This window comes from Pantherophis guttatus, chromosome 6, assembly GCF_059756535.1.
Source record: "Pantherophis guttatus breed Tessera chromosome 6, ASM5975653v1, whole genome shotgun sequence".
Lineage (NCBI taxonomy): Eukaryota > Metazoa > Chordata > Lepidosauria > Squamata > Colubridae > Pantherophis > Pantherophis guttatus.
Genome location: NC_142068.1, coordinates 85,022,491 through 85,043,117, shown reverse-complemented (window position 1 = coordinate 85,043,117; position 20,627 = coordinate 85,022,491). Strand labels below are relative to the sequence as shown.

Sequence of the window (20,627 nt, the reverse complement as noted above, 5' to 3'; positions counted from 1 at the left end):
GCTTAGTAATCTTTAGGTCAGTGATTACAGCAACACTGTTTAGGTAAAGCAACCTCTGTGTCAACCCACAGGCCACACTTGTGGATACAACCTGTGGACATCTGGAATCAAAACTGGTGGTACATCAAGACTTCAATCTGAAGAATAGTGCATTCACTATTAATATTGCAAACTTTTCCTACCTGCACAATATCCATTCAACATTACTTTTTCAAGAATATTTTTTCTCTAATCTGTCACTACTTCAGGAATCATTTCCTCAAGTTTTGCTTCTTGTTTAAAATGGAATATTTTTATGACTGATGCCGAAACAACCTAAGTATTTAGCGATGTATAAGCAGTTAACTTTACTATTGTACCATAATATATAGACGTGGATGAGATTCCATTTCATGACTGTTATGGCAGAGAACATAGGCACTGCTCAATCTTATCACAGACTACTTATACAGCACAAAACAATGCTGGTGTAGCATTTGCCACCCCACTGCCAATTCCTATCCTGTTTCTATTGTGTCCATTCTGAATCAGATGATGTGGCCTGATTTGAAGGACTCACTGGAGAAGAGCCTAATGCTGGGAAAGATTGAGGGCAAAAGAAGAAGGGGACAGCAGAGAATGAGGTGGCTGGATGGAGTCACTGAAGCAATCGGCGTGATCTTAAATGGACTCCGGGGGATGGTAGAGGACAGGAAGCAAGGGTGAAATGCTCCGGGTTCAGACTGGCTCGGGCGAGTAGGTAGCGATGGTGGCGGGCAGTTCGGAGAACCGGTAGCAAAAAATCCCTGCTCCCGCCCCCCATGCTGGGCGATCATCAGAGACTTTTTTTCTTTTAAATGGCTCTGACGATCCAAGCTCTGAGGATCCCAGCTGAGTTGCCTGATCAGCAAAGGGTTTTTTAAAAACTCTCTGACGATCAGGCAACTCAGCTGGGATCGTCAGAGCCTTTTGAAAGCATTTTTTACATGGTTTTACATGTAAAAAATGGTTTTAAAAGTAAAAAAAAAATTGGCCACGCCCACTGTCACATTACCCCCCCCCATTAAGCCACGCCCACAGAACCGGTAGTAACAAATTTTAGATTTCACCACTGACAGGAAGGCCTGGAGGAACGTTGTCCATGGGACATTACTTCGCAACTAACAACAAAAACAACTTGTGAGAGATAAGACTGTTGGTTTTCTTCTCTGACTTTGCTACTCTCCCTTTTCAGCAGATCCCCACTTTGCTGGGACAACATCCACCCATCAGGGACATTGCAGCAGGAATGAGGAAGGTTAAACTTCTGGATTCTGCATGGACTGATTGGTCTCCCCTTTCCTCACACAACCCATTTGGCCACTTCCCAAGTTAAAATGAAATCATGGGTAGTAAAAAAAACCAGTGGGAAAAGGCTGAAATAATTCTAGAAAGGAAAGTGACAGCATGGCTGTGCAACTAGCTACGTGAAGAGAACTGAAATGATTCGCTCCTGGGCAACCACCCTCTGGCTTCATTAACAATTGCAGGAAAACTGACAATAAGTGCCATATATTCTTCCTCAGATGAAACAATGAAGCTCTGTTCTCAGTTGTTGACATTGGAAAGAAGATGGGATCAAACTAGAAAGTTCTGGAACATGGAAATGACAGGTTAGAAAGCAACTCCAGAAAAAAAGATTTAATGGAGAAGATAAAGGCTGGAAGAGTATGGTATACAGCTAGAAGTGGGCTTCATATAATTTAACAACCGGTTCGCCCAGAATCGAATATGCTCTTGCTTCGCTCATGTGTGCACCTTGCGCACATGCGCACTGCATCAAAAAAACAGCAATTGTAAAAGATGAGATAGCGTCGGGGATGGTGGGTGGGCCCAGCTGCTGGCCGTAACTACCGGTTCACCTGAACTGGTCCGAACTGTCTGAATCCCACCCCTCTATGCACACTCTGCATACAACGCACCAGAATTTATACATCCTGAGGTTGCCATTGAATGTTGTCAGAAGAGAGAAAATCAGGGGTGAAATCCAAAATTTTTCCCTACCGGTTCTGTGGGCATGGCTTGGTGGGCGTGGTAGGGGAAGGATATTGCAAAATCTCCATTCTCACCCCACTCCAGGGGAAGGATACTGCAAAATCCCCATTCCATCCCCACTCTGGGGCCAGCCAGAGGTGGCATTTGCCGGTTCTCCAAACTACTTAAAATTTCCGCTACCGGTTCTCCAGAACCTGTTAGAACCTGCTGGATTTCACCCCTGGAAAAAAATATTTGTGCTGACATAACTAATAACTAAACTTATGGCTGATTTACGCATGGACCAGGGATGAGACAAGAGAAAGATTAGAGCTTGATTGCCCCATGGTTACTTCCAAGGAGGTAACTGGCCCCCAAAGTATGACCCTATGCACTGAAACATCTTTTTGCCTTTGAATCCTAAGTGCTGCCTGCACAGCTCTACTAATTATGGTTTACATGAAAAACCACTTGTTCTTGTTACTCTCTACCTCCTGCCAAGTGAGTGACCTTGGGTCACTGTATTAGGAGATAGGGCAATTATATTCTCCCTGTCCTCTATCTTCAATACTGTCTATGATGTTTAAACCTTCTTGATGTCCCATCCATTTTCTTTAAACTAAAAATACTAAAGCTTCTCCTTCTTAGGAGGAGTTCTAAGTCTCTGATCATTTTGTTCTTACGGACATCTTTTCTAGCTTTATTGGTATTTTTTAAGAAATGTATTATAGTGACACTAAAGATAATGTAACTCTGTTTTTATTTCCATTTCTTCCTAACTTGAAATGGATTTAGGAAAAAAAAGTGTCAAGAGCCAAGCAATTGATTTTAAATCACTGAAGACTAGAGAAAAAAATCTCAGGAGAGTATCACAGCCAATTGTTCAAAGTATATATAACACTTTATTAGGGCAAACTGGCTTTGCTTTTGGCTGATGGACATGGGAATATATAGGGAAGTTGCTATGAATATTTTGCAAAAAGAACAGAATTTATGGACAAATGAAAAAGTGTTGAAATGAATAGTGCTTCAGAAGAACAGAGCATGCTTAGTAACCAGGAAATTCTGGGAAAAGGGAGAAGTGAGGAAGAGTTGAAAGCCCATGAATCAGGAGTGAAATTCAGCAGGTTCTGACAGGTTCTGGAGAACCGGTAGCGGAAATTTTGAGTAGTTCGGAGAACCGGTAGTAAAAATTCTGACTGGCCCTGCCCCCATCTATTTTCTGCCTCCCAAGTCCCAGTTGATTGGGAGGAAATGGGGATTTTGCAGTAACCTTCCCCTGGAGTGGGGTGGGAATGGAGATTTTACAGTATCCCTCTCCTGCCACGTCCACCAAGCCATGCCCACAGAACCGGTAGTAAAAAAATTTGAAACCCACCACTGGTGGGAATGGAGATTTTGCAGTATCCTTCCCCTACCATGCCCACCAAGCCATACTCACAGAACCAGTAGGAAAATATTTTGAATTTCACCACTGCCATGAATCTTCTGTGAGTCCTGTCAACTACATATTTGCAATACTAGAAGAAGCATAAGAAAGCTCAAGATGCAGGTAGATATCAAATTACTGCTAGTTCATCCTGTTTGCTCTTTTCCTCTGCTATTGACCACTTCATAGTGGTACAGTTCTACAGAGATGTGTAACTGGCCTTGTTACAATTAATTCAAAATTATGGTGGTTAAAATAACTACATAACAGCAGATTTTCATTCTAGATTGTAGTGGTATAAGAAAAATGAAAAATAAATGAATAAACTTCCAGCATTATTTCCCGTTCTCTTAAATCAGTTCTTTAAAGTTAAGTAAAATACAGGAAGTTTTTAAAAAGAAGTAACTCAGTTTTCCCACAATTTTCAACCTCCATCAATATTATATTCAGGAATCAGTGATGACACTTTCTAATTCCCATGACTATTTAAGCAATATTTTGATGCGCACAGGGAACTCTCAACTTTGAAACCTATTACCATGTTTCCCCAAAAATAAGACCCTGTCTTATATTTTTTTGAACCCTGAAATAAGCGCTTGGCCTTATTGCCATGTGCTCAAAAGCCCGATTGGGCTTATTATCAGGGGATGTCTTATTTTGGGGGAAACAGGGTAGAATTAATCATTAGATCAAATTTTTACCACTCTTTTCTTTTAAATAATGTTAATGTTAAAAAGACATTAACATTATTCCTCAGCAATCCCTTTTTAAACATAAACAGAAATCATTCAAACTTTCTTCACACTTTTCCCCTAAGCAGCCCTTTTCTGAAAATATTTATCAGACTGAATTAACGCAACAACCCAAAAACTTTTGGCAAGTAAAATTTACCATAGAAAAGCTAAAAGGCTATTGTGAAAGAATTCCAGTGATTGTAATGTATCAAAAATCTATCTCTGTTTATGGTAAAAGCAGTGTTCAAATTCTCCTCTTCTGTCTCCCACTTGCAAAAAACTAGAAGCAACTTTTCTTTTAGGCTGGAGAGGCAGTTACTATCTAGCTCCTTGTTCTGGAAACTACCTCTGAAAGTCTGTGAACTGACTGTCAGATCTATTTGCTTGCCTCTGTTTAAAATGCGGTATCCAGCTATGCCTAATATTTGGGTGCCAACAGAAGGTGTCTTCCTAGGCAACTTTGCTTTGTGCGTGGTGTGGTGTGGAAATTTTCATAGGGCAAAGAGAAAAAGCAGTTCCTGCCACCCAGAGGTGGGTTTCACATAATTTTATCACCAGTTTCCCGCTCACCGAAAATGTTCCGCGTATGTGCGTGGCTTTCCATGCATGTGCTTTGCTCATGCGTGCGGCATGGCTAAATAGGACGGCATAGTACCGGGGCAGGTCGCCACTACCAGTTTGCCCAAATCGGTCCGAACCGGCTGAATACCACCACTGCTGCCACCCTACCCGTATATAAAATATTACCCAACCAATGGAAAGTATTTCATTTAGTCCAGTAAAAATCATGTTTCTTTTCAAGTGTTGTACCAATGTGGCAATTAAGATTATTGAGGGCAGTGGTGAAATGTAAAATTTGTTACTACCGGTTCTGTGGGCATGGTTGGGGGGCGGGGGGGAGGGGGTAATGTGACTGGGTGGGCGTGGCCAACTATTTTTTTTCTTTTAAAACCATTTTTTCTACAACCTTAAGATGCTGTAAAAAAAATGCTTTTAAAAGCCTCTGACGATCCCAGCTAAGCCGCGTGATCATCAGAAGCTTTTTTTACATTTATTTTTAAAAGCATTTTTTTTACAGCCTCTTCGGCCGAAAAAATGCTTTTAAAAGTAAAAAAAAAAAAATTCAGCCAAAAAAATGCTTTTGAAAGTTTTTTAAAAAGCCTCTGAGGATTGCGCGGCTCAGCTGGGCATGGGGCGGGGGACAGGGATTTTTTCTACCGGTTCTCTGAACCACCCGCCGCCATTGCTACTGGGAGCATTTCACCCGATTGAGAGGTGGGAGGGGATAGAGACTGCTTAGAGCTTAGATGTAAGGGCATTCTCTGGAAGCTGACTTTGATTACAAAATTTCTTTTGCTTTCTAAAGCCAAGGGACAGCACTGATAAAAAATATTTTATCATGAAAAACCTTAGAGGAAAAAGCATTTGAACATGCTCAGACACAGGGCTTGTTCCTTTCTGATGATTTTATTTTCCTTTTTTTTTTATCTTTAACTTTTCTTGTAAATTTATAGACAAGAACTGCTGTATTAGTTTATTTTTAATTCCACATGACTTGCTGGTTTTTCTTTACTTTTGCATATGTATTTTTATCATTTAGATGGGAAACTTCTTCTTTAAAATTACTGGGAAATTTAACCAGGAGAACAGTTCAATTATTATTATTTTTTCTAATTGACTTTAAGATACTGGTACCTCTAAGATACCAAGAAACAGTTACTTAGTAGGGATTTTAAGTACTGGAGCACATAACAACCAACAGGTCACTTAGAAGGCGAAATCACAAAACTGTGTTTTACTTGCTTTAGCCATGTCATACAGGGGAATTTGCTGGAGAAAGCAATGATGTTTGGAAGAATTAGTGATTTTTACCAGGCCGGAGGTTTGAAACTGGGCCGTGAAAGAACACCATCACTGAACACCATCAAAGCTGACACCAGTCAAGAGCATAGAAAAAACTCAAAAAAGTAGCGCAAGATCAGAAGACGTGGTGAGACCTGGCCCATAGAATGGCCAAGGGTCAAACTCAACTGAATAGATAGTAGCATCAGAGGGGATTTTAAAGGGATTGTCGTTTGTTGGATCCAGTATGCATTTCTTGTTGCAAGGTATTGTTGTCACACAAAACAATAACCTGAATGGAATTCTTTAGGAAAGATCTGCATACCTTTTATCTTAGAACTTGGTCTTGTGGATCTGGAACTCTTCACTTCCTAGAATGAAGGAGGAATGCCAAAATATTTTCCGAACAAGCCCCCTGCTGGGTGAAACCAAGTAAAGCACTTTATCTGGAATAGCTAATTAAGTGACACCTTCTTAATTGAGGTCCTGCTTAAAACAGTTGTGCCTGTAAGTAGAAAGTTTTTTTTTCCAAAACTTCACATACCTTGCAACTTTGCGACGTTTAAAACCTAAACCTGTGCTTGTTAGGCCAATGATGACATGGATATTTTTAAAAAGTTCTTTAGCTGTTAAAAAAAAAAAACACACATATCTGGCACTGTTTTCCCGTGTTCTGTTCTTGGAAGTTTATTTTTTTTATTGTTGAGAAGGGTTTTTTTTATTGTTCTTGTGTTTAATTTTCAGATTTTGGCTAGATCCTTTATTCACACATTCATGTCTTGTTTGGATCGCAGTCTTAGTCTAACTTTCAAGTTACGGGCATGGAATACAGTATTGAGAAATCTGAATGAATGGGCCTGGAGTTGTGTAGCCGAAGCGGATAATGTTCTATTCGTTTTCTTTCATATCCTAGTAGAATTTGCACACTGGCCCTCAATCTCTTGGGGAAGAAATATTTGGAGAGAAAATCGCACAGAAGAACTCTTACAAAAGCTCCCAGATATTCATAGTTATGGGTGATATTTTTCTCCTGAGCCCCTTTGTACTTATTTTTCTCACCGTGTTTTCACTTTCAGTCCTGATTCTAAGAATACTGTAGATGCTTTGCCAAATAATGTATAATTGGCAAGAACAGACCAAAAAAGAATGCCTCATGAATTAGGAGCTCTGCTTGCAAATTAGTTTGACCTGTACTGAGCGGTCAGGACAAGCATCGCCAAACTTCAAGCCTGGGTTTTGTATTTTTAAAAAAACTGTCAGTAGTTTTATGTAAAGAAAAAGAAAGATATTAATGTATTGACTTAAAAATTATTTTCCACCTGACAATGTTATTAATTTTCAAGACAAAATATATTATCCACAGATAAAACAGAAGAAAAGGACTTTAAAAAAGTAAAATAGAAAAACGCAAAATCAGTGGGTACCTGGGTACCACAAAAAACTACATTAGAAAGCAACCCAGTGAGATATAGCCCCCCCCCAATGAACTCTATAAACTCAGCATCGGGCCTCTGCTTAGCATTTAGCAGTGCTGGGTGGTGCTGCCTTCTCTTCATACAGCTGAAAAGGTAGAGTTTAAAGTATCAGCTTTTAAAATTTCTATGGAATTTTGCAAGTATGCTTTTGAATTATGTCTCATTCGTTAAATGTTTTCAGCCAGAATGTATATGCATCTGGATGGAGGCATTCTTTAAAAGAAAATGAAAGTGTATCATGTACTATATATTTTAAGACATTAGTAAATAAAACCAAGGACAATAAGCCATTCGCAGCATTTCTTCCAAAGGAAAAAAAGCAGTAAAAGACCGGCAGATAGAATATACCAGGTTTCCAGAGGAAGCCTCTAGGATGACAGCCTTCCCAGAAAATTTAGCCTTCTTTTGCACATTAGATTCAGCCTATGTGAATCTATGTGGACGCGGTGGCTCAGTGGCTAAGACGCTGAGCTTGTCGATCGAAAGATCGGCAGTTCAGCGGTTCAAATCCCTAGTGCTGCGTAACGGGGTGAGCTCCCGTTACTTGTCCCAGCTTCTGCCAACCTAGCAGTTTGAAAGCACGTAAAAAATGCAAGTAGAAAAATAGGGACCACCTTTGGTGGGAAGGTAACAGCGTTCCATGCGCCTTTGGTGTTTAGTCATGCCGGCCACATGACCACAGACACGTCTTTGGACAGCGCCTGCTCTTTGGCTTTGAAACGGAGATGAGCACCACCCCCTAGAGTCGGGAACGACTAGCACATATGTGCGAGGGGAACCTTTACCTTTACCTTATGTAACTGGAAGCATTCACAGGTAAACTAGGGAATATGAAAGTTTTTTTTTCTCTTGGGTTTTTAAATATTTGTGACTAGCTCTCGTTCTATGTATTACTCTCTGTTGCCCTCAAAAGCTGACAATTAAGGGATAGCACTCCTCAAGCTATTTCAACCAACTGCACATGACAACAGCTCTAACAATTGACTGTCTAGATTCACCTTAAGTATCTTAGATGAACATAAAACTGCATCTCATGAGGCATTAAGATGGTTTACCTAATTTTAAGGTGAAACCACTTCCTTGCCATAAAGAACACTAGGCAGCCATTTCCTGTCTGACAACCTTTAGGGTTTATTTATTGTGTTGTTTTCAATAATGCATCATAAACATTTTCCCCCATGCCATGGTATGCCGGTTTGTCACTTTTGAAAGTGCTCAAGTTGGTTGATATCCTGCTTAAGCTATACTGCTGAATTGGACGTATATGACGGGGCTAATGCCAGATTCACATTATACTGCTATTCGTGAAATCTAGGATTTCATCAGCATGTCACTGCAATTGTTATTTTCAGCATTTGAACCAGAAGTGATGGCTTAGATTTTCTGCTTTGATCCAGTAGGACGCCTTGATCCTTTCATAAGCATCTATTCCAAGGTTTTAATGGTAAAGGATGCAGTGAAAGCATCCTTTGGTTTAATAGCTAATTTGAAGACGAGGTTTGTAAATTATGAAAAGCTACATCACTAATTATAATTTAGCTGATTCTACAAAATGAATTATTCCATTGCTCTTTGGATTCCTCATTAATAAAGGCTACATAATCAAGACATTTATGAGCAAAACTGCAATTTATGATTATTTAACAAGAAATCCTATTGAATTCAGAGGCATTTACTTCTGAGGCCACAGAGATAAGAACTGCTGTGGAAGCCTCTTAGTTGGTTGCTAGTAAAATGAAAATCATTCTCTAAAGTCACTAATAATTTCTAGTAATAGACTTCTATAAGTAAATTTGCAGATATGTTATTTTATAATCTATCACACCAAATCAATGGCATTATCTACCCATGTATTTAGCCTTACATACATCTGCGTCAAGAGTCTGAAGAGTTTTCGGCCAGCCCTGGGGTGCTACATAGGCAGGCAATAAACAGTGATTTTGACATAATGGGATTTAACACAAAAGTGTTGTACACGAACAGGATGATTGAAAATGCTAATACTGACAATAATGTGCTTCAGTGTATCTTTACTTATTGGTTAACAATTAAATAGTAAATAATGCCATATGCCATAATCAGTCTGTTACTTTTAGAAATAGTCATATTATTTTTTTCATGTAGTCAAACTATCATAGAATGGGCAACGTTTTGGTATCTGGAAGGGTTACACTTAATGTTTACTTTAGATGGGAGAGGACTAAAATGGCAAAACAATTTTGTGAAGTGGAAGCAGGTTCACTGGTAGGAATGGATGTTTTCTTTGGGGAGAGTTAGGCCCAGACTAAGTGGGTTTTGTTGCTCTTTTTAACCTTTGTTAAGTCTACCACATTCATTAGCCACTACACCTCTTGCGTTTTCTTTCTCAAATTTCCAAGAAACTGTTTCGTAATAATTTTCAGTAACTACACAGCTGAAATTCAACTTCAGCAATGTGATTGCAAAGAGTTCCTGGAGCTAAGAAAAGAGGGAAAGGAAAGGAAAGAGGAAAGGGGGAAGGGGGAAGGGAAGGGAAGGGAAGGGAAGGAAAGAAGGGAAGGAAAGGAAAGGAAAGGAAAGGAAAGGAAAGGAAAGGAAAGGAAAGGAAAGGAAAGGAAAGGAAAGGAAAGGAAAGGAAAGGAAAGGAAAATCTTGCATAGATTGCCCACCTCTAATTTAAGACAATAGAAATACCATTTTAGAAAAAAAAAAGACATTTCCTTCTTGCATCAGACCAAAAACATTCCATATTACTTTCCTATGGATCACTTACAATTGCCACATAAGTTTCATTCTACCGTAGGTCAGAAATGTTCTAAAGAAGATGCGAAGAAAAGGAGTATTTTGGCTAGTTTTTAAGCAAATTTGTATCTCCCCTCTTTAGGGAAATTCGTCACAGGGTTTTGGTGATCATGAAATAGTTGTACTGGATTCTATGAAGGAACAAATGTTGAATGATACAGATGCACATAGGAATAAACAGATTTCAAAGTAGTTACATGAATATTATTATGCCTACTCCTGTGCTTTTAATAGAAATATAATCTGCAAAAAAAAAAGATAAGGGTTCCATTTTTTACTACAAATTAAACTAACCATTAAAAGCCAAATTACAGGATATAGTTCAGAAGTGTGTAACTCTACTTGAATCAGGGGTAGCCATGCAAAATTTCCTACAGGAAGAATAGCAACCAAACACTTCTATAAAGAGATCATATCCAGGCCAAATACTTTCATTCTTAAAGTGGGAAATTGCAGACAGACTTTTTCTCCTTCCTAGCAGTTCACAAGAATACATAAGAGACTGAATTAAAGCACAATTTTTTAAACTTCCACAGCTCCAGAAAATCAGCCACCTGCGATGCCACCTGCAATCATTCTGCCCTATTCTTGCTTAAGGTATCCTTATACTTTTCAAAATGGCCAAACAAACCATTGTTTAGAAGGTCAGAAGAAGACAGATGGGGATAGATCTTAAGAATCATATAAATAGCTGCAGTGAAACAAGACGAAAGACCTCCGAGTGTGAGAAATTCATTCAGTCAGAAAAAATTATAAAGATATTGAAAATCTACACATAACCTCTATAAATTAGTGTTCCCGCTGTTTAAAGCACTTGAATGACATTCTGGCTATTTCTAATCTCTAGGGCTGAAATTCTTTGGATGATCTGTTTGTGTCATACTGCCTGTGTAACAATAAAATCTGCCTCCTTTTGCTATACTGTAATTTACCACCTAGTTTGACAAACAATTAAGGTATGAGGGAATTTTATCCTATTAATCACCAGTAGCTGCCCTTTTCAGAAAACTGATTCTTCCCCCAAGTATCCTGACGCATCATTTGATAAAACACACGTGCAACTACATTTTTGCAACATCAGAAAATTCCCGTCTCTCTTAAGATAAAATTAATTATTATTATTAAGATAAAAAGGTCTGAATACTCTTAACTTCTTTATAGAAGGACACGTCCATGTTTTAAGTGTTTGCTATGTGATATTCCTATGTCAGTGCCTCCAGTTAGACTAATTTGACCAGAGCTCAATCTTTTTCCATACATAGCTCATTAATTGCATTTATTTAACTCTCCATCCACTGCTTCAAAAATAAGGAACAAAGTTGACAAAGAAACTGTCAGGTATGCAGCAGAGAGAATAAAGTGGCCAGGGATACTTGGAGCACTGATTGTCAAAGAAATTACATTGTATCTAGACAAATAGGAACGGGATCAAAGGAAGCATCTTAGCCAATTTTGCATTTTTTTCCCCTTTGAAAAAAAAAGGAAGGAGGGAAGGGGAAATAAAAGTACTAAAGGAGCAAAACCAAATAATAGTTCTTTTAATGGTGCGGGGCAATGTTGGAAACTTCTCCTTTAACATACCCTATTGTAATGTAGCCATATTAGTGACAACTTGAAGTAGTAGTACATCAGTATTTAATGTTTAATTTAAATTTCTGTGCCATTTAAATCACTGAATCTAACCATCTACTTAGTGAAGGAGTCCACATTAAAGCATACCAGATTCTGGGCTTTAAAACATCTAGCAAAAAGCAAACTACCACTTCTCTGGGTCATCAGTTCTATTCACATAACTTTTAAATCCAGAAAGTATATGAAAACAAGATTACAGTGAAGTTGGAGGCAAACATTAAGAGTAATAATTCAGAATGTCATATTGTTTATGAGATTCAAGGCACTGAATGTAAAACTCAGTACTGACATATCAGCTTACCATTATTCTTTATATAACTCTATTTTAGTATTTGAGAATTAGGAAAGGAAAAAGAGATAATTAAATATCCAAAATAAATTTTCAGGCAAGATGAAAACAATAATTTTTTAAATGTTTTTCTATAATAATCCCTTTGTTTATAAGTCTACATGGTATATGCAGGGTATAAAATAATTATTGGCCCTAATGCTAATATTTACCAAGGGAGAAATCTATTTACTTCTTTTTAATTTCCAACAATATAATTTCAGGAGTTGTGTTTTCTGTCATGAGAAATTGAGCAATTTCTTTTATCGATTGCAGAGATCAAGGAAATACACACACCACAACATATGTATGTGTATGTATGTATTCACCAAAATCAGCTTTATAATTATCAAGACTATATAAATACTATCTTCTTCCTCGTTTAATTTCAGAAACTTCCAATATTGATTCTAGTATCCCTAAGAAACACTGGCTTAGATTTAAGCACAAAAACACTCCCCAATGTGGCATATTTACCTCATATTCAGGGATAGATTAGGCCATGGGTGGAAAAGTCAAAGGCTTAACTCTGAGACCAATTGAATCCTGATTCTTGATGGCTGCCTTGGGCTTATAAGGAACAATTTGTGGTATTTACTTTTTATGTTTCCGCATGCCTGATGTTGGGCTGCTGCAGTTTATCTGGAAAATTCTTGCTATTCCAGCGAATTGCCACTCTAGTCAACATTTTTAAAGGCAAGCTAGCATCTTTATAGAGATAAACATACAATGACCGAGCCATGAAACGTTAACAGTACAGATCCATGCAAGACTATCTGACACAGATAAATATCTATCCTTTGATTTAAAATAATTATCTCAGTGACAGCAGAGGATTCTCACACTGTACCGAATGTGGTCTTTACTACGCTAGGGTATGATGCTAGGGTGTCACTCCTGGAGAGAGGATAAATTACTCGGTTCCCCCCCCCCCACGCCAACCTCTCCACAACCCAGGACACTTTTGCCACCCAAGCAGATCCCTGAGGTGGCTCTTTATTTTTGCTGCAGTAGCCCAGGAAAACATTTGAGAAGTGGCGTCTCCTTTTTTTTCTACCAGAAGCCTAGTTCTGAGGCCTTGAGCCCCCCACCCGCACCCCCTTCCCCAACCTACATTTCTCTCTTTTTCCAGCTCTCTACAGCTGCTTCGCAAACGGCTCGCCATGCTACTCCCAGTATTTCCATCTCTGAGACAGGTGGAGCCTCTTTAAGGAAGGTGCATAATCAGTCAGCCAGTCTGAACTTACTCCCGTTCATAACCTAATGGCTATTTTAATATTGATAGCACACACTGGGATAATTTGGTGGGATAACATAGCCATATATTACCAAGGGCCATCCTATTGAGGAGGCATCTCTTTTTCGCCAAGGGAGGCTCCCTTGCTCATTTCACCTGTTATTTTCAGATGATTTGGGATTATTCCCACATCATTTCCCCCCCCCTAAACTACTGTATAAAAAGCCACTGAGGTTGCCAGTTTACAAAACGTCTATTATTTGTAAGAACAAAGAACAATCTTTTTTACATAAAGACACCACGGTTTCTATACTTTTGATGCACATGGGCTTCGTTCTTTTAAAAAGTGCTGAATTTACTATTATATAACTATTGAACTAAACAGCTGTTGAAATGGAAGTGTCGGCTGTCGTGTCTGTCTGAATCGAAATATCTTTATAGGGCCACTTTTTTTTTCTGACACAGAGATTTATAATATGGCATACTCGCAGCAGCTGCTCATTCCATAATTCACTGCTCTGAAGGTACCCAAACCTCAGTTTATGTATTCCGAAAAAGATAATCCATTGTAGATGGTTATAGGTTGTTCCTAGCTGCTTTAAAAAAAAGCTTTGGGAACGTTTGCTCTCCATGAAAAGTGCTAAATGTAAAAGCCCAAAACAAATATACAGCCCTGCATTTGTTCATTTGTAATTAGTGACAGCTCAGCATTTGTGAGAATGGGTTATAGATAGGTGACATCTCCCACTTTTCAAGCATCGTTAATTATGTGTCTGTCCAAAGAACCATTCTGTGCCTCTTCCCCCCCCCCAAACCCCCGTCTGTTTCTCTTCCAGACCAGTGCACAGAATAGACCAGAGCACTACTCTGCTCTTTCCACGGGGCGTTTTTGTACATCTGCCTGGCACAGGTGGCACAATTCCTTTCTCAGCATCACCTTGTAAAGCACATGGAAATCTAAATTACGGGCCCCGTTGCCTGGATCAGTCCCAGGCATGTGTTTCAGCCCCAGTGAAGGTTGGGGAAGCTGTGTGGATGCAGGCCTGGCCAAATCCTATAGAGGGAGAGCAGACCCACCCCCAAGGCTTTGGTTCAAGAAGGATTTTTGCATCGGAGATCCTAGACAGGCAGAAGCGGATCGGATGGAGAGAGTGAATGCTCAGAGATTCAGACAGTCAAAGCAAGCAAGCAACCAGCGATGGTTCTGTCCCCTTGCAGACCTCCACCAACAGTCACAGCACAGGGGCCTCGAGCGAGCGGCAGTGCCATGCAGGCAGCCACCCCAATTCTTTGTCCTCCTTGCCCGCCTGTCCCCCCAAAGCCCCACAGACGTTCTCCGTACTCTGCCCAGAGGAGGAAATCACCAAGGAGGAATTCACCCTACCACCCGCCTTGGCCAGTTTGGGCATCCCTGCTCGGCTTTCACCCCAGGGCTCTTCCTATGCCCGCCCTTCGCCTTTCTCGGGGTGGCAAGAACTTGGCTCCCAAGAGCATGGGGTGGGGTGGGGAGGGTTGTAGCCCTGTCTGGATGGAGCGTCCTGCGGGAGGGCCCAAAGGTGGGCGACTTACCGGTTGATGGAGGAGACGCTGGGGACGGTGTCGTTGTCACAGATGCCCTCCGCCAGGAGCCGGTCGCGAATCTCCCAGGCGAACATGGTGGGGTTCTGCCTTTTGTACTCGGCGATTTTATCCACCACTTTCGGGGTAGCCACCTTGGGCTTGGAGCCACCGATCACGCCGGGTTTGATGCTCCCGGTCTCGTAATACCTGTGGGGGGAGGAAGGGGGGAGGCAAGAGGCCGGGCTCAGGTGGCGCTCCCATCGCCGCACCTCGGTTCCCCGCCGCAGCCCCGCCAGCACCTCGCCGACCCGCCCGCTTTTCTGCCCGGGCCACGCTTTGAAGGCCCGGCTCCCCCCGCCTCTCTCGCCTTGGCCAGGCCCGGCTAGGCCCTAGGTAAGGGCCCAAGAGGCTGAGACAGGCCGGAAAGGGACCCCGAGGTCAGAGAAGGCCGCTTGGCCTTCGAGGGGGGGACTCTTCTTCTCCGGCCTCGGGCTCGGGCTCTGCCCCCCCCGGGCCGTCGGTCTCCTTTTGGCGGCTCCCCACTCCCATCCTAGCTGAGCTCTCTGGCGGCGGCGGCGGCGGCGGCGCTGCGGCCGGGTTCCTGCTGACCTGCGGCTGGAGAGAAAGCAGGGCCCGGCCTGGCTTAGCTGGGAGGCGGGGAGGGGATGCTTGCCGGCTGGTCTCACCGCAAGCAGGGCGGCGCTCGGTTTGTCCCCGGGCTCGTCGGGCTTTTCCCCCTCTTTGCGAACCCACCGCAGGTCCCTGTGTCGAGACAGGCCAGACAAAAGAAAGCGGCAGGAAGGAGCGGGGTGGTGGTGGTTGGGGGGGGGGGCTCGCCGGGCCCGGGCAGGGCGAGGGACCCCGAGGGGGCAGCCGAGCAGCAGACCTCCCCCCACCTCCTCCCTACTCGCCCCCGCCGCCCGCTCATACCTGCCCAGGATCTTGCTGACACAGCCGTGGCTGACCCGGAGCTGCCGGGAGATGTCGCAAGGCCGCACGCCCTGGTGAGCCAGCTCCACGATCCTCTGCCGCACCACGTCCGGTAGGGGCCTGCCGTTTACAAACACCCCCCCGAGCTGGTTGACACCCCCGTGCCCTGCTGGGGAGAGAGAACGGAAAGACAGAAAAGCAGGCGAGCGGGGAAGGGGAAAGGGGGGGGAAAAAAAGACGAGAGAAAGGCATTAGTCGGGGCAGTTCGGCCGAGCTGGAAGCCGGATTGGGGTTGTGTTTATTGGGGGGGGGGTCACTCTGCCAGCAGTTCTGGGACCAAGATTGTGGGGGGGACAAAGTCTCTTTGCCGCTTGACGCAAAGACCCTCTTTCCAGTCTGGGGTGGGGGCCGCTTTTCCTTCTCCTCGGCCTTCCTGCCCCCCAAGTGCCCAGCAAGAAGCCGGGCGAGACTGAGGCTGCCAAGTGGGACCCGCGCCCCTCGAGGGAACCGACCCTCTCAAAAAAAAAAAAAATCCGAAATCCAAAGACTCGTTTTTCCACCCGTGAATGACGTTTCTGGTTATTTCCTAAATGCTTTTTTTCCACCAGCTGCCGCTACTACTACTAACTGCTCTTGTTGCTGTTAATAGGACTTCTTATTTACCTTCTCGTTTCCCGGGAAAAAATTTTTTTTTCTTCAGATATTGAAACCAACCAATGCCGGCGGATGGTTTGATTTATTATTATTATTATTATTATTATTATTATTATTATTATTATTATTATTATTATTATTATTATTATTTTATTATTATTTTAAAAAGTCTTTTTCAAACATTTTTTAAAACAGCCTCTTCGGACAACCCCTCACCCCTCTTTCGATCGTTTAAGCCTAAAATCTAGTAGGATTTGAAGGCGGAGAAGCAAAGGATTTCAAGGAAGGCGATTTTTAAATCCGACTTTACTCCCCGCCCAGCTAACTGAGAAGCGGAGTCTCTTCTGTTCTCCGTTTCTTCGCTTTTGATTATTCAACCCAGTTAACCTCGCGACCTCCATTTCGGCTGATCTCCTCCTCGAATGAAATCTACAGCGCTTCTGCTGCTGCTCTGGAAGGGAAACGGGTCCCAAGGGCGGTTTCGATCTCCAGAGATCTTAATGGCTACGAGGAGAGGGCCAAGCAGGTGGATACCAAGAGAAACCTCGTCGACCACTCCAAACCTTCCCGTAGACAAACCCACCTGGGCTTCTTTTCCACCCGACGGGAGCAGTTGAAGCGGATTTGGAGGCTGGCTGGAAAAATGACCTGTTTGCATTTTTTGCCAGTCTCTCTCTCTCCCTCCTTCCCCCCCTCCCCTTTGTGATACTGACTTATGGTCTCTGAACTTAGTGGAAACTCTTCTTGCCCTCTATCGATCCCAATCCTTTGGCAAATTAAGTTTTTTTTCCTCTCCTTTCTAGAGGCAGCCGTTCAAGGATGTTTGAACCGTCCTCCGTTACGTCCGCTTGGTAGCTATTTATCAGCCTGTACTGGAAACACGAATGTGTTTCGCCCCTCATCGACTGCCACGGTTCTGTGCTCCGTGTCAGAGAAGTGGAAGTCGGTGGGAGTTTCGGATCGCCTTCCTTGCCTCCTTCTCTCTCCCCCCCTCCACCTCTCGAAGTATCTGCTTATTTCCTTCATTTATCTGATTCACCTTTTGCAGATGTTGCCTCTAAAGTTACAAGCCGGCAAGCAATTTCTCCCAAGACCTCAAATTCTGAATAATTCAAAGCACCTTTGATAACTCACATTACAGAGTATTAAAAGGCAACAGATGCAAAAAAAAAAAAAAAAAGATCAGGGAATTAATAATTCAGAGGATTGCACCTGCTTCTTCCTAACCCAGAGCAGTTGCACCTTGCAGAGTTCATTTTCTTTGGTTTCCAACCCTATTTCTTGTTCCTGACTTTTCATTGTATCGAATGCAAGATATATACTTCATAGGAAGCAAAATTCCTCCATTAGGGGAAAAAAAGAAATGGTAGAAGGTGCTAAAGATAATGAGTCACTGTTTTTTTTAGTTTTAACTGGTGGCTCCAACCTGAAAATCGGTCTGCAAATCTGATCTCGTTTCCCACTGAATTAAATCTAGAACTAGTCAGTTTTGTTCCTTAAGTGATGAACAAGACATGAAGCAAGGTGAGTCATTGTACATAATCTTTTTTAAAAAAAAAAAATCGTGGAAAATTTCAGAAAAATAAAGCTTCCCAACGTTTTTGAAAAAATGCATTTTGTTGGTCGATAACGTCCTCCCTGTTTTTCCAATCTCTCTCTCTCTCTATATATATATATATTAATTTTAACAGATTCATTTTCGTTTCTTTATAAGCCTGTGGTTAGCTAAGGCGAAGTAAAAGCCAAGGGTGTAGAAAGTTAGCTTGGTTATATACTACTTAACCTTTGTGTGCAATCGCCTATTCTATTTTTTATTTCAAAGTTCAAAACCCGAGATTGATTCTCTTTGATTTTTTTGGTTTTTTTAATACAGTAATGCGTGGGGGGGTGGGGAGGGAACCAGCGTGACGGAGATTCTGGATTTTCCACCCGTTTTTGCCCTCGCATCTTTTATTTCTTTACGAATCAACATAATTCCTGCATTGTACGAGTTTTAAAACTGCAGGGAAAAATCCGAATCAGAAGCAAAATCGGCCACGCACCAAAATTTCCATAAACGCGGCATCGTTAATATTTTCGACCTTGAAATACGGGTGTTTTTTTAAAACCCCCGCAAAGAAATAAAGATATATAAATCGCCGTTTGTTCCTCCGCCGGGGCAGCCTTCGGAGTAGCGAAGGGAAAGGTCGAGGAGGCAGCGAAGGTGCCCCTTCGACTTTGCCCGCACGCCGGAGCCTTGCCGCGGGCATTCCCGGAGGCCTCTCCGGGACCAAGACTTCCCGGGGGAATTTTGGGAAGGAGCCGCGCCGGTTTCAGAACCGGGACTTCCCGAGTCCTTCTCACTGCCTTTCTGGCAGATCCAAGAGGCGAGCGGCTTTCACCCCGGCGGGGCGGTCGGGGCCTCAGCAGGGAGACCGTGGGAAACGGGAAAAAAAAAAAAACCCCAACTTTCTACTGGGGCAAGCGGAATCGAGGAGACAGCCGCCGGGCAGGGGAAAGGAAGGCTGCGGCCGGTACTCACGGTGCATCGCGGAGAAGGGGTCTGCTTTGCAGTGCATATCCATGGGGAGGCAGAGGAAAGGGAAGAAGTCGGCTGAAGCCGCCGTTTCGCCTCGGAGGTTCGACTTCAGGACTTGGGGGAGAATTAGGAGAACAAGCCGTTGGGTGCCCGGCCGGCGGGCCGCGGGGAGCTTCCTTGCCCTCCGCCCGCTGCTGGCCGTGCGAGCTGGCGAGCGAGGGGAAGTTATGCCCGCTGCAGCCTTCACACGATCCCTGCCTGGTTGGCTAAGGGGGGGCCGAAGCAAGGCATGGCGGGGTCCCTTGTAAGGCGGTGGTGGCGGCTCTCCTTCCCGGGCCGGGTCGGCTTAAGCTGAAGTTGGCGCGCTGCGGCCAGTCCGGGCACGCGGGCGCTTCCCTCCCCAGGCAGCCTTCTCCGCCTCTGTAGCTCCAGGTTCCTTGGCGACGGTGGAGGACTCCTTCTGCTCCGGCCAGACTTTTGCCTCCTCCTCCTCTTCCTCCTCCTCCTCCTCCCCCTCTTTGCCTTCCTGGCGGATTTGCGCCAAGGTGGGGATGTGCTTGCCACGAGCTTTGCCTGGAGAATGGAGCTGCCGCCGCCAGTGCCCGTCTCTCTAAAAGCGGCAAAGCCCCCTCCAGATCGCACCCGGCTCCCCCCTCGTCCACACACATCCCCACACACACACACACACCTCCACCCCTCCCTCCCTCCCTCCCTCCTTCCCTCCCTCCCCCGCGCGCCCGGCCGGGAGATGGATGACTTGTCAGACAAAGGCAGTAGATTCCAACACTCGCGGATTCGCCAAAGCGCAGCGCCCCATCCCCGGCCAGTGGCTCCCTGGCTCGGCCCCGGCGATCCTCCAGCCGTCCCCCCGCGAGGCATGCCCGGGTCTCGGGGGCCGTGGCATCCGCCCATCCTGCTCCTGGACAGCCCCGAGAACACCTGGTTGCTCCGGGACGCCTGCCTCTCGCCTCGCTCCTTGGTTGGCCTTTTTTGGGTGGGTGGGGGGCTGTGGGAGGGGGGGAGGCCGGGAACGGGCGCTTCCATCTCTCAGACGCCCGCGGCGGTGGCGGCGGGACCTTCCCCGCCACCTTGGCGTGTGTGCGTGGCGGTAAACTCCGATCCTCCGGCCGCCATCATCGCGCCTTCCCCATCCGCCAGGCCTTCTTGCCGTCCGAAAGAAAGAAGCTTGGGAAGCGAGGTCCTCTCCGCCCCAGAGCCCTGGCCGGAGCGCGCCGTAGACACAGGCCGGCCGGTTGCTCCGCTCCCGAGGTGCGTCTTTTACACGCTCCGCGAGAAAGAAACCGCCACGACCTCCGCCAACGGCGCCGTTGGAAAGCGGGCCTTCTTGGAAGTCGTCCCCGTCCCCCCCCCCCTTCCCAGACTCACCTTGAGAGGAAGGAGGCGGCTGCGGATCGGCTACACAGGCCGAATTTCCCTTCCGAACAAGGGAACGGTCGGCTTCAAGGTGCCCGGCCTTAGGGGCTGCCGGTTGTGGCGCGCCGAGCTGGTCCGAAG

The 20,627-nt window shown here is 44.1% G+C and overlaps 1 protein-coding gene across 8 annotated transcripts in view; it reads right to left on the bottom strand.

Annotated features, from left to right (window-relative positions):
• PAX2 (paired box 2) overlaps window positions 1–19,891 on the bottom strand; it is a 165,495-nt gene extending 145,604 nt beyond the window's left edge. For 3 of the 8 annotated variants that reach the window (XM_087871849.1, XM_060694986.2, XM_060694988.2), the window contains exons 1-4: window positions 19,116–19,891; window positions 15,941–16,109; window positions 15,620–15,772; window positions 15,020–15,217 (exon numbers count right to left, since the gene is read on the bottom strand). In XM_087871849.1, coding sequence (XP_087727975.1) covers window positions 15,020–15,217; window positions 15,620–15,772; window positions 15,941–16,109; window positions 19,116–19,158 — 563 coding nt within the window. In that variant the 5' untranslated portion in view covers window positions 19,159–19,891. The remainder of the gene's footprint in view (window positions 1–15,019; window positions 15,218–15,619; window positions 15,773–15,940; window positions 16,110–19,115) is intronic. The other 5 variants (XM_034425346.3, XM_060694987.2, XM_087871851.1 and 2 more) reach the window with 3 other exon arrangements.
• Between the last annotated feature and the right edge of the window lie 736 nt (window positions 19,892–20,627).